Source organism: Salvia splendens, chromosome 7, assembly GCF_004379255.2.
Source record: "Salvia splendens isolate huo1 chromosome 7, SspV2, whole genome shotgun sequence".
In the NCBI taxonomy this organism is placed as follows: Eukaryota; Viridiplantae; Streptophyta; class Magnoliopsida; order Lamiales; family Lamiaceae; genus Salvia; species Salvia splendens.
The window spans coordinates 8,902,776-8,916,785 of NC_056038.1; the positions used below are offsets into that span (position 1 = coordinate 8,902,776).

General features: G+C 46.8%; 1 protein-coding gene across 1 annotated transcript; it reads left to right on the top strand.

The window, feature by feature from the left end:
- The first annotated feature begins 592 nt into the window (after window positions 1-592).
- LOC121740823 (putative E3 ubiquitin-protein ligase XBAT31) lies at window positions 593-13,583 on the top strand. The gene is made up of 8 exons (XM_042133451.1): window positions 593-777; window positions 895-954; window positions 1,069-1,140; window positions 1,207-1,328; window positions 1,411-1,507; window positions 12,523-12,566; window positions 12,648-12,755; window positions 12,919-13,583. The coding sequence occupies exons 2-8, from the start codon at window positions 922-924 to the stop codon at window positions 13,406-13,408; spliced, it is 966 nt and encodes a 321-aa protein (XP_041989385.1). The 5' UTR covers window positions 593-777; window positions 895-921; the 3' UTR covers window positions 13,409-13,583.
- The last annotated feature ends 427 nt before the right edge of the window (window positions 13,584-14,010 follow it).

Consider the following 14,010-nt stretch of genomic DNA (forward strand, 5'->3'; position numbering starts at 1 on the left):
ATGTACGCGTGTGTACATATTCATTTCAGTATAATTTGATGATGTGATCCTTCACTGTATAAATGCTTGTAAAGAGAAATCTATTAGGTGTAGTGAATGATGAAGAATAATAGTAGTATCCTGTTTTTAGTAGTTAGTATATTTATCAATTATCCAATAATTAATTAGAATTGAAAGTCCAACACCAAGTTGATACCAATAGTTAATACAGATTGGGTTAGTGAAAGTTCAAAGTCAATATATAATCGATTGCTTAAACCAAGGGCCGTAAATTTATGGTTTTAGTTAATTGAAAAAGATATTGTTGTAGTATGTAACAAGTGACAACAAAAATATTATTTTGAATTAACTAAAAGCGTCAACAAAATAATGAAGGTTGTTCATCTGTTTTTGGATCCTAATGAGACGATGTGCATATGTATCAAAGTGTAAGGAAAGTTTCCAAGCAGTGAACCACTTGCAGGTGGTCAATCTTATCCATCACTCCCTTTGAAAGAGTGGAAGTAGCAACAACAATACATGAACATCATTGACTTGTACATATTTAATTTCGTAAGCAATCCAACAAATTGCACCAAAATATCTAATTGCGAAGAAAGCACTCTATCTGATCAAGCACCTCCTCCTCTGTTGATACAACAACAATGGGTCAGGTCAGGGGCTGAGTTGCAAGACTAGTCAAGAGCAGGGGCTGTTTGCTGCTGTTCAGTTGGGCGATTTACAGACTGTTAAGGCAGTTTTTGAAAGGAATCCAACTCTCATTCATCATTCTACGGTGTATGATTGCAATTCTGCTTTACATATTGCTGCTGCCCATGGCCAGCTCCAGCTCTGACTTTGTGAATGAACAAGTAGTACTACTTTTTTTTATATTGATATGGTTATTCCTTTTAGGTCCTTTCATTCCTTCTGGAGCATTCGATGCAGCCGGATTTGTTGAATCGGAATAAACAGGTCACATAGCCTTATGTTTTGTGTTTGTACAAGGAATTCTTTAGTAGAAATGTTCTATATTAATTAGTTAGTTCTTCATTATTGAATCTGTTTTGATGATTATGATGTATGTAGACTCCATTGATGTTGGCTGCAATGCATGGCAAGATCTCATGCGTGACCAAGCTTATTGAAGCAGGAGCCTATGTATGTCCAATCTACATATCTTACATATTCATGAAAATATGGCTAATATTGAATATTTTGGGTTAGATTCTGATGTTTGATTCCGTGAACGGAAGAACCTGTTTGCACCATGCTGCATACCATGGTCACTCAGATTGTGTTGAAGTTATTCTGTCTGCAGCCCGTAGCTCTCAGGTGGCGGCTTCATGGTACGCAACCGTCTAGATTAATTTTGTTATGTTTGATTGTAATAAACTTATTTGATTAGTCTTAAATAATAAACTACTGCAGGGGATACTCTCGTTTTGTGAATGTTAGAGACCACAAAGGAGCGACGCCGCTGCACTTAGCTGCACGCCAGAGGCGCCCTGGATGTGTTCACGTATTGTTGCTGATGGGGTACGAACTAAACCCTAATGGCAAGCCCAATAACAGTGACGGCCCATCAGCCCAGAGCCCAAGAAAGAGTATCTGTTCGGCACCAAAGAGTTCGGCACGACCAAAGAGTTCGGACTCAGCCTACAGCTCGGTAAAAGCCGACCAGTCAAGCTCTCCTCTCAGATCGGCAAGAGCTGATCGGTAAAGTCCAGCAGTTCGGTCTCAGCATTCGACCGAACTAGGAGTTAGTGGACTCATGAAAGGCCTCCACGACCTCCGCTATACCCACGATCTATTTAGTGGTACGAAGCAGTTATTGAGCAGTTATTGCTCACCCACGATCTTGTTAGTGGGGCTGCAAACCACGACCTTAGTTCAATGTATAAATAGAACTTAGATCAGATAGAAAAGGGTTAAGCTCTCTAGAGATAAAACATCATATAGCAAGTCTGTGTTGTAAGCTGTAATCCCAGATCAAGCAATACAATCTTGCCCTCCCTTCTTCCCGTGGACGTAGATTTACTTCAGTAAATCGAACCACGTAAATTCTCTGTATCGTAATCTTCATTCTCTACCAACATTTACTAACATCAAAAATTCGCGGATCCATCACTGGCGCCGTCTGTGGGAAACAGAGAACAAAATTTGTGATAAAGCGAATTTTTGATCCATTTTTTCCACCCAAAAAATGCATACCAGATCGCAGAGTACCCGTATTCCTGCCCGTGAGAACCAGGAGGAAGCCAATCCATCCCATAGGTCTGGAAAACAGCCTAGGGATAAATCCACCACCAGTTCTCATGGCGAAGGAACAAGCCGCTCCAAGAATCGTCCCACTGAGTCTTCCCAGCAGCCCGATTTGAATGAGGCTGTCAAGCAGTTTTTGGCGGCGAAGCAGGAGGAATTCTTAACCTTCCTGCGAAGAAGCCAAAAGCAGCCGGAGACGAAAACGACGGATTCTCCTTCTCCCTCCGCACAAGAAAGTCACTACCGCAGTAGTGTCGCATCTCCCAGGAGAAAGAATCCCCGTCCCCCACATGTTCCAGTTCCTCCTCGGTACCGGAATCACAGGAGAACTCAATCTCCTCCATACCGACGAGATATCGGATTCGCCGTGTACGGAGCACTGAAGACTCCGTTCTCGGACGACATCACCCGAACTCCCCTACCACAGAACTACCGAACTCCGTCGATGACTTACGATGGGCTCGTGGACCCTCACGATTTCTTGGGGCGCTATCAATATAACATGGCGAACCAGGGTCTCAACGAGGTCCACATGTGCAAGCTGTTTCCCGAACTGCTCATCGGGAACGCGAGAAGGTGGTTCGATAGCCTCCCCCAGGGCAGCATCAGATCTTACCGAGATCTAATGGATGCCTTCCACAGGAGGTTCTTTCAGAAAGCGGAAGCCCGAATCACTTCGGCTCAGCTGCTTTCCATTCGTCAAGGTCGCGACGAAAAAATCAGCGACTTTATGACAAGATTCCACAAGGAATGCCTGCAAGTAGACGATCTCAACGATCTGCTTGTCATCTCGGCATTCCAAAATGGGATCCTGCCCGGAGCTCTCTACAGAAAGCTCGTTGAGTGCGGTCCGCAGACAGCTCAGGAAATGTGGGACATTGCGGACCAGTACTCCCGGGCCGATGAGGCAGACCGTCGCAAACGGTCGTTAGACAGCTCGTCGACCCGAGGAGACAGAAGGAAGCCCGATCATAGCGATCAGGGGCATCCTCGCCGGACTCCATTTGAAAGAATTCAAAGGGCTCCGGTGCAAGACAGATTGGGACCTCGTCTCAATCCCGAGAAGCCGCCCGTTCAGTTCGTACCGCTGAACAAGCCGAGAGTGGAAATTTTCGAACTGCACTCTGACCTATTCGAAAAGCCAAAGCGGATGACGAAATCAGCCGCGCGCCGACCACAGGATAGCTACTGCTCCTACCATCAAGACCACGGTCACGATACTGAGGAGTGCAGAAACTTGGCTGCAGGTATCGATGTTCTTGTGAAGGCAGGGACATTGAAAAAATACCGAAGCAAGCAGCCAAAGAAGAATAAAAAGCAGAGTGGTGCGAACTGCGCTCCTCAGGATCCGAAAAGGCAGCCGGATCCCGAAGACGATGACGAGCCGCAATATGATGGAGTAATCCAGACTATTGACGCGCTCCCTGCCGGGAAGACCAAGTCGTCCCTAAAGTCAGAACGCAGAGGCTCCAATCGAGAGGAGCCAACGCATAAAAGGCTGAAGCAGGACGAAGTGATTACGTTCTCGGCTGCTGATCCTGTCCCGGCCATCTCTCCTCACCAAGACGCCATTGTCATCCAAGCCGGAGTGGCAAACAAACTGATCCACAGGGTGTTTGTGGATACAGGAGCGTCGGTTAGCATTCTTTTTAAAGAGTGCTTCGACAAACTAGAAGTGGACCCAGCTCGGCTCAGTCCGGCTCCGCTTCCCCTGAAGAGCTTCACCCAGGAGGACACCCGCCCTGAAGGTATTATCAGCCTTCCGATCACGGTGGGGAAAGCGCCTACTAGCTCCAGTACGATGATTGAGTTTTTCGTGGTGAAAGCTCGGTCCCCGTACAACGTCATCCTGGGAAGAGACTGGCTCAACACAGTTCGGGCCGTTTGCTCCACCTATCACCTCACCATCAAGATCCCTACTAAAGGAGGGATAGCGGTCATCCGAGGTGACCAAAAGAGAGCAAAGGAATGTCTGCAAATTGCGCTTAGAAGTGCCGAGCAGTCAGATCGGCACCACCAAGCATAGCAATCACAGCAGCCGGAGTCAGAGGCGATGACCGAAGTCATACCGGAGCCGAACTCGATGACAGTTCAGCTGTACGAAGACGATCCATCCAGAACGGTTAAGATCGGCTTCGCGGGAACGCCCCTACTTCGGGAAAAAACCATCCAGCTCCTCAAGGAGTATAAAGACGTCTTTGCATGGTCTCCGTTGGACATGACCGGAGTGCCCCCCGAGGTAATCACTCATCGGTTAAATATTGATCCTTCAGTCCGGCCGATAAAACAGAAGCAAAGACTCTTTGCGGCAGAACGAAGTCAAGTCATCCATGACGAAGTCCGTCAATTATTGAAGGCGGATGTGTTATTCGAAGTGAAGTATCCTTCGTGGGTGGCCAATCCTGTCATGATCAAGAAAAAGGAAGGAGGATGGCGGATGTGCATAGATTTCACCGATCTAAATAAGCACTGTCCCAAAGATTGCTATCCCCTTCCGAACATAGATAAAAAAGTAGAAGCTTTGATAGGCTTTGAAATTTTTTGTTTTCTTGATCTGTACAAAGGATACCATCAAGTTTTAATGGATGAGATTGACGCTTCAAAAACGGCCTTCATTACTGATTTCGGCATTTTCGCTTATAAAAAGATGCCATTCGGTTTAAAGAATGCCGGAGCCACTTATCAAAGGATGGTAGACAAGCTTTTTCGGCACCTGATTGGAAAGGAGGTCGAAGTGTATGTTGACGATATAGTCGTCAAAAGCAAAAGCACTTCGGAGTACGAGCACAACCTCAAGTCCACTCTCAACGTGCTCAAGAAAGCCAACCTCAAACTTAATCCCCAAAAGTGTACCTTTTTGGTAGATTCGGGAAAGTTTCTGGGTTGTTGGGTTTCAAAGGACGGACTCAAGGCAAACCCCTCAAAAGTTCAAGTCGTTCAGAACATGGCAATGCCGAAGTCCATACATGACGTGCAAAGGCTAACCGGATGTCTAGCCGCACTGAATCGATTCCTTTCCCAAGCAGCCGAAAAGCAACTGCCGTTCTTCAAGGTGTTGAAAAAGGCACCAAAGTTCGAGTGGGGAGCCGAGCAGAAAAAGGCCTTTGACGAGCTCAAAAGTTATCTAGCCGAGCTTCCTCTTCTCTCTGCTCCAACCGAAGCCGAAGTAATATTCTTATACTTAGCGGCATCGGATCAAACCATCAGCGCGGTGCTTGTACGAGAAGAAGGCCTAAAGCAGCTTCCCATCTATTTTACAAGCCGAGCATTAAGAGGTCCAGAAACCAGGTATCAACCTCTGGAAAAGATTGCTCTGGCATTAGTAAATGCAGCAAGGAGACTGCGGCCATACTTCTATGCTCACAAGGTATGCGTCTTAACTGATCTGCCACTTCGGCAAGTGTTGACCAAACCAGAAGCATCAGGCAGAATCGCCAAGTGGGCTATAGAGTTGGGAGAGCACACAATTGAATATCTACCTCGGAAAGCCATCAAGGGACAAGCCTTGGCAGATTTTCTTGCAGAAGCAAAGTTCGATCAAGCAATTCCTGTTATTGCCGAACAGAAAAATTCTGCCAATGCCGAACTAGCACAGCCCTTGGAATCCGAAGTAGAGCCGCCGGACTGCTGGAGCGGATTCGTAGATGGAGCTTCAAACAAGATGGGAAGTGGAGCTGGTATTCTACTTGTCGCTCCCGACGGACACGAGGTAACCTACTCACTTCGGTTCCTATTCCCCACTACTAATAATGAAGCCGAGTACGAAGCCCTCCTGGCCGGACTCCAGTTAGCGCAAAGTCTGCTCGTCAAATCTCTCAAAGTCCATTGTGATTCACAAGTCATAGTAAATCACATGTTGGGTACAAGTGAAGCTCGTGACGAGAGAATGAAGAAGTATTTGGACAAAGCGCAAAGCATCAGCCGAAGTTTCTCCTATTTTCGGATAATCCGCATTCCCAGAGCGGAAAATAGCCGAGCAGATACCTTAAGTAAGTTGGCCTCAGATCCGAGCTCAAAGGCGGAAGAATTAATGCATCGAAGCATTGATGAAGCCGAGGTACATTCAGTATCCAGCTCGCCGAACTGGATGACGCCGATCTTGCAGTATCTGGATCAAGGACAATTGCCCGAGGATAAGAGAGAAGCTCGGAAGATCACGTGCCGAGCACTTCGGTACGAACTTCATGAAGGAGTCCTCTTTAGAAAGTCTTACCTCCAGCCGTTATTGCGGTGCGTAGGACCAGAAGAGACGGACTACATCCTCAGAGAAGTTCATGAAGGATCGTGCGGTAGCCACATCGGAGCCAGAGCTTTAGCTAAAAAAGTTCTGAGATGGGGATATTATTGGCCAACCATGGTACAAGAGGCAGTGCAGCTCGTCAAGAAGTGTACGAAGTGCCAAATTCATGCAAATGTCCCAAGGATGCCGCAGACCGATCTATACACTATGCAAAGCCCTTGGCCTTTCATGCAATGGGGCATAGACATAGTGGGACCACTTCCTCAAGCTCCTCGGCAAATGAAATTCCTTATCGTTGCCGTGGACTACTTCACGAAGTGGGTGGAGGCTGAACCATTAGCTACGATAACGAGCTCAAAGGCATTGGACTTCGTCTGGAAGAACATAGTGTGCCGGTTTGGCATACCCCACATCCTCATCTCGGATAATGGGACTCAGTTCACCGACAAGACGTTCAAGAATTGGTGCCAAGAGCTGAATATTCAACAGCGGTTCACTTCGGTCTCCCATCCCCAAGCAAACGGACAAACGGAAGTAACGAACCGGATTCTGGTGAAAGGGTTAAAAGCTCGGTTAGAACAAGCCAAAGGACAATGGGTAGAAAATCTCCCTCAAGTCCTATGGTCCTACCGAACTACACCCAAAACCTCCAACGGTGAAACTCCGTATAGTCTGGTGTACGGCACTGAAGCCGTAATTCCGGTGGAGATCGGCGTACCCAGTCCCCGAACTCTAAATTTCTCCTCAGAAATGAATGACGACGGACTGAGAGCAGAATTAGATCTCGCCGAAGAAAGAAGAGAATTGGCGTGCATAAAAGCAGCCAAGTATAAGGAGCAAGTAGCCCGGTATTATAACCAAAGGGTGAAAAAGCTTCAATTTCAAGTGGGAGATCTCGTCTTGAGAAACAACGAAGTAAGCCGAGCAGAAAAGCTGGGCAAACTCGAGCCCACATGGGAGGGTCCGTATCGGGTGTCAGAAGTCCTCGGCAAAGGGTCTTATAAATTGACTCACATGTCAGGAGAACAAGTACCCCGAACATGGCACGTCTCCAACCTCAAGAAGTTCCACTTGTAAGAGACAAAGTCCGGTCAGTCTGTCTTGTGTCTAGTTCGGTCATAGGGGTACATGTTTTTATTTGTTTGTTTTTTACTTGTACCTTTTACTTGTCGTTTTATAAAAGGGTTTAAAGTTTTTTTCCTTCGTCTTTTTCATTTTTTCTCTATGTGTTTTGTCTCTATGTGCTTGTCGTCTCTTACAAATGGTACCAAGGTATATCGTTCTTTAAAGACTGATCCCCTTTTTAGATCGATTATTAAAGACTATTGTGAGTTCAAGCTTCTAAGGAGGATATAAGACCACAATTCAGCTTAACAAGCAGTCCGTCTGAAACGAACTGCAATAAGCCAACGATTGTGAGTCCAAGCTTCCAAGGAGGATACAAGACCGCAATTCAGCTTAACAAGCACTTCGTCTGAAACGAACTGCAATAAGCCAACGATTGTGAGTCCAAGCTTCTCAGGAAGATACAAGACCACAATTCGGCTTAAGAAATAAGCACTTCGTCTGAAACGAACTGCAATAAGGGAAAGTCCGATCCACGCGATAAACCTCGCCGAATTAGGACGACCAAGTTCGGTCAAAGAAGTTTACCTCATAAGACCGGGGACGACCACGTCTAGTCAAAGAGGTTTACTGCATAAGACCACTTCGGTTAACTGGGAAAGTCCGATCCACGCGATAAAACTCGCCGAATTAGGACAAGGGAAAGTTCGATCCCGGCGACAAATCGCCAAATTAGAACACAAACCAAGTCCGGTCAAAGATGTTTATTTCATCAGACCAAAGACGAGTCCGGTCAAAGATGTTTATTTCATCAGACCAAAGACGAGTCCGGTCAAAGATGTTTATTTCATCAGACCAAAGACGAGTCCGGTCAAAGATGTTTATTTCATCAGACCAAAGACGAGTCCGGTCAAAGATGTTTATTTCATCAGACCAAAGACGAGTCCGGTCAAAGATGTTTATTTCATCAGACCAAAGACGAGTCCGGTCAAAGAAGTTTACTTCATAAGACCAAGGACCAAGTCCGGTCAAAGAAGTTTACTTCATAAGACCGAGGACAAGTACGATGAAATTTTTTCGCTAAGCTGTAAATACAGTGTTAGAAGCGAAAACAAAATTTCATTTTTCAAATCTTGTTCGGCATACAACTCCGCTACCCTACAAAATGGCGTTACGCTATTACAAAGGACTATTCTACTGTCCAGGGTTGCTGAAGTTAAGCCACCTATCTGCAAAATCCTCTGGAAGCCGAGTTCGGTTGTTCCGAGCAGATGAAGAATAAGCAGGTCAACGAGATGCTATCCTCGACCCAACGCCTCTTCCCCGAGCCCGAGAAGTCCTAACACCTCGGCGATGAAGAGTCTCTGCAATAAGCATCTGCTGATCTTGCTCGCTCATAGTCACAACTCCTCGGCGAATTTCAGTCCGTCCCTGTCGTGACGATTCCGGTTGCTCCTGAGCCCGTTCTCGTCTTGACGTTTCCGGCTGTTCCGGAGTTCGTTGTTGACTGGGAGTAGGATTTTGAACAAGGGAACCAGAGGTTTGATCTGGAGTGCGAGCATCTGTTGGCACGATATGCCGAAGGAATCTTTCTATGGAGGGGCGCCGAGAAAGAACAATGTTGTACCGAGAAGCCCAGCGCCGCAATGATTTCACAACTTGTTGGCAAGCCGAGCTCTCCAGCGCATTGTTCCTCCGGAGTACATGATATTCCTCCCACAGTTCGTCAACTCGACTCTGAACATCTGATATGGTCACTCCCCCGCGCACACGGATGTAATCCTCGTACGCAGTCCTCTCAGCAATGGTCGTATTCAGCTCGGCCTCCAGATCCTTCTTATCGGACTCTAAGTCCTTATTATCGGCCTCCAGCTTCACTAAACGAGCCAGAAGCTCGTCATTCTTCGTCTGATCGGCTATAGCTCTTTTCTCAGCTTCGTCTAAAGCCGAAGAGTACAGCCGTTTCCAGTGAAGTATCTCCATCTCCTTGAGTACAAAGCAGCTATATTAGTTCGGCTGCTGTACCGAGCAGATAGTAAAATACAACAGGAATAAAGGCGAGTACGAAAAGCTATACGAAGACAAGTGTAGAGAATTTTTCATTCACAAGGAAAATTTTTACACTAGGAGGGCTTCAAGGCCATTTTACAAGGAAGAAACTAGACTAAGAGAAGGGAGACGAAATCATACTCCACCAGCTTCGTCTCCGGCTCCTTGGTCTGGTTCAGCTTCTTTCTCCTGAGCTACCTCAGCCTCGGCCTCGCCTCCTGCCGGCCTCGCCTCCGCCTCCTGATCGGCTTCCTTCTCCGGATGCCCGGCCCGCTCGACTTCGGCCTCCAGCTCCAGCGGCTCGGCCTCACCCTCTCCGTTGTAAGTCGAAGCGGGTGAAACGGGTCCCACGGAGGCAAAGATAGCCTCCAGGTTCTCGTCCCGATCAGCTCGACAACTCCGGACTCGGTCTGCAGAAAGCAGGACCGAGGATGAAGCGAGCTCCTCAAGGAGCGGCAGATTCTGAAGCCGAGCTGCTATCTCTCGGCTGTACAGAGGCAGCACGACGTCGGCCCCCTGCTCGCCCTTATCGGTAATTAGCCTTACCAGACTACCGACAAAGGCCGAGAACTGGCTGCTCAAAAAGAGTTTCTCCGTGTAAACACGGAGAGCCTCCCCCTGGGCAGCCACGGCGGCAGCATCCCTCCGTTTCGTCTGCTCTCGCTGGATGACGAGCTGGTTTTTGGCAAACTGAGCTTCATCCTGGGCCGAAATCCTAGCAGCTCTGGCTTTCTCAAAGTTAGCCTCAGCCTGTTCGGCCCGATGACAAGCAGCCGCCAACTTCCTCTGCATCTCAGCATAGTCATTGGACGCTTTGGAGAGTTCGACGGCGACGAGCTTGGAGAGCATATCGTTCCTCTGAAAATGGATAAAGAAAAAAGTCAACAAAGGGGCCACAAAAAATACAGGAAAAAAGCAAGGCCAGAAAATCAAGAAGAGAATTCACCTCGGCGAAGTCCGTGGGCCATAAAAACGGCTCACAGATATGTTCCGAAGGAGGCGCCAAGACCACATCTTTCTCTGGCGCTCTCGGGGGCTTCTGGGCCTTCCCCTTCCCCTTTGCCGAAGTCGACTCCGGCTTCTTCGGATCCGAAGAGGTTTTTTGCCTTTTCGGAGTCCTCTCGGCATCAGACGCCGAGCTGGTGGTTTTCGGCCTCTCCGGCTCCTTGGACTCCGAAGATTTGCGGCTAGCCTTATTCAGCATGTACACTGCCAAAAAGCAAGAAAGCAAAGTCAGATTTTCTTCGTTAAAGCAGTAGAGCATAAAGATAAAGAGAAATCCTCACCCTCGGCCTCTTCGTCCGAAGACGAGATGTCGAACACGACGTCGCCCTTGACGAGCTCAGACTCCGTGTATTGTTTCCTAACTATGGGAATCTTGTTGAGCTCGCCATCGAGCTCGTCCAACGGTTCAGGCCGAGGGTGACGGATAACGGACTCCGGCCCTCTCCAGGGAAAACTAGGAGCCGCGGTCCTATCATAGTAGAAGAAGCGATTTTGCCACTTCGGCCACTTCGTTTTACAAAAGGCCCTAAAGGGCTGTAAAGGGATCAAGTAAAACCAAGACCCCTTCCTCTTAAATTGAAAGAATTTAAGGATCGCCTTCAAAGACAAATCCCTTCCTAACCTACGGAGTTCGGCAGCGAAGGCCGACAAGTGCCTCCAAGAGTTCGGAGTCACTTGGCCTATAGGAAGCTGAAAAAAATCTAGTAAATCTATAAAGGCAGAAGGGAGGGGGAAACGAAGCCCGCATTCTAAGCAGGCCTCGTACACGGTGGCGTACCCCTCCGGCGGGGAGTCAGCCCTATGATCACCGTCAGGTACCACCGCCTTCCCCCCAGGAAAAAAGTATTTTTCGGGTAGGGATATCACAGTATCCTTACTCAAAATACTATGGAAATACTTTACGGTCTTCTCCCCAGACTCTTTCCGGCCAGAAGACCCCTTATCCCCTTTCCTACCGCTACCCGACTCCGAAGAAGAAGAAGACATTTTTCTTACTTTTTGAAGGTGAAGAAAGTCTGAAGAAGCTCTTGAAAGCGGAAGAAAATTTCTCGAGAAAGAGAGAGTATAGAAGACGCAACAGCAAAGGTGTTCAAATGAGGAAGAAAGAGCATATTTATCAGATTCGGGAAAGATTTCGAGATCGTTGCGCCGTTTCGAATCCCACCTTTTCAGGATTCAACGGCCGGATTTTACTGTCGCATTTAATGCAGGCACGCGCAAGGCACGTCCCCTGACGTCAGCCTCCCCCTTACCATTATCCAGAATGCCGAAGTGACTCACCTCGCCGAAGTGATTCACTTCGCTTTTCGGGGGGGGTAGTGATGGGGTACGAACTAAACCCTAATGGCAAGCCCAATAACAGTGACGACCCATCAGCCCAGAGCCCAAGAAAGAGTATCTGTTCGGCACCAAAGAGTTCGGCACGACCAAAGAGTTCGGACTCAGCCTACAGCTCGGTAAAAGCCGACCAGTCAAGCTCTCCTCTCAGATCGGCAAGAGCTGATCGGTAAAGTCCAGCAGTTCGGTCTCAGCATTCGACCGAACTAGGAGTTAGTGGACTCATGAAAGGCCTCCACGACCTCCGCTATACCCACGATCTATTTAGTGGTACGAAGCAGTTATTGAGCAGTTATTGCTCACCCACGATCTTGTTAGTGGGGCTGCAAACCACGACCTTAGTTCAATGTATAAATAGAACTTAGATCAGATAGAAAAGGGTTAAGCTCTCTAGAGATAAAACATCATATAGCAAGTCTGTGTTGTAAGCTGTAATCCCAGATCAAGCAATACAATCTTGCCCTCCCTTCTTCCCGTGGACGTAGATTTACTTCAGTAAATCGAACCACGTAAATTCTCTGTATCGTAATCTTCATTCTCTACCAACATTTACTAACATCAAAAATTCGCGGATCCATCAGTTGCAAAATGGAGCTCTTGTTAGTGCTTCAACTTGTGGATACGGGTAATACTGTATATCTATTCTCGGTCTTCCCTTTGATGATATGACTACTTTCTCTGATTTCTAGCATTCGTTGTTGCACAGCTTCCCTGGAAGTAGTCCTCTTCATTTGGCTGCAAGAAGTGGTTCTCTTGATTGCATACGAGAGTTGCTCGCTTGGGGCGCTGATCGCCTTCAAACAGACACCTCAGGGTACACTCCTCTTCATTCTTTGGTTTTGCTAAATAGGCCATTGGAACTTAAATCAAATATGAATGAGAACTACAAGGCTTAAGTAGAGGAATATGAAAGGTAGGTCTAATAGTGGAGTATCATTTATTGGTTGGGAAGGTCTAATATGATTAATGTGATATAGGAAAATACCATATGTAGTAGCATTAAGGAAACAGCATGGAGGGTGTGCAGCTCTGCTGAATCCATCCTCCGCAGAGCCTCTGGTGTGGCCGTCGTACTTGAAATTCATGAGCGAGCTGACCGGGGAGGCAAACGCCCTCTTGGAGTGTGCTCTGATGGAAGCCAACAGGGAGAAGGAAAGCGCGTCAGATTGTGCGGCCGACAGTTTATCAGAGGCAAGCGACACAGGGGTATGTGGCATATGCTTTGAGGAAGCGTGCACCATCCAAGTTCAAGAATGCGGGCACACCATGTGTGCGCATTGCACGCTTGCATTGTGCTGCCACAACAAGCCTAATCCGAACCAGGCCACGCTGTCTCCTTGTGTACCGGTGTGCCCCTTTTGCAGGAGCAGCATTGTGAAACTGGTGCCCCTTTTGCAGGAGCAGCATTGTGAAACTGATGCTGTCAAGTGCTACAACCATTTGTTAGACATCGGCTTGCTTATTTGATTTGGGAAAATGATCAAAGCATGTAGTATTAGTTTGCAAGTGAGTTTATTGTAACATATTTATACGATTGGCCCCCACTTGATTGAGATTGAGGCATTGAGGAATGACTTATTTCAAATACCCAAAAATGTCTGAATTGTCTTTTAAGCATGTCGAGAGGTGATCATTTGTGAAATTAACATGTTGTTGCAGCGTCACCTAATATAATAAGTTGATCACAATTTTATTCAAATAACAAATATAGGATATTAAAATCAATAATTTAAAAAGAATTCACTTGAATTGATAACAATAGTAAAGATTAGGAGGTTTGAAGTTTGAACGGGCTAAGGCAAATTTGATATTTATAATTATATATTTTCAAGCAGGGTAATTCAATATATATAGTCCTTTTTTCTCATAATAGCCATTTAAACTCAAAGCTATTTATATTTTATGAAGTATATTTTGAATTATTATAAATCATTGTTCGAGCTTGGCCTTGTTTCCATAATTGGAGCAGCTGATACGGCCACAGGCCCACAACATAACCAAGCCCATAACAAGGCCTGGAAACTTTGGTCCATTACTAAGCACTTGACGAGGTCAAAAGGAGTCAGTCG

What these genes read in the sequence shown, in the direction of transcription:
- LOC121740823 (XM_042133451.1), top strand. Translation starts at nt 922, where the DNA reads ATGCAGCCGGATTTGTTGAATCGGAATAAACAG. An exon ending in GCTTCAACTTGTGGATACGG is followed by an intron (nt 12,567 to 12,647) that starts GTAATACTGTAT and finishes GTTGTTGCACAG; the next exon opens with CTTCCCTGGAAGTAGTCCTC. An exon ending in CTTCAAACAGACACCTCAGG is followed by an intron (nt 12,756 to 12,918) that starts GTACACTCCTCT and finishes AATGTGATATAG; the next exon opens with GAAAATACCATATGTAGTAG.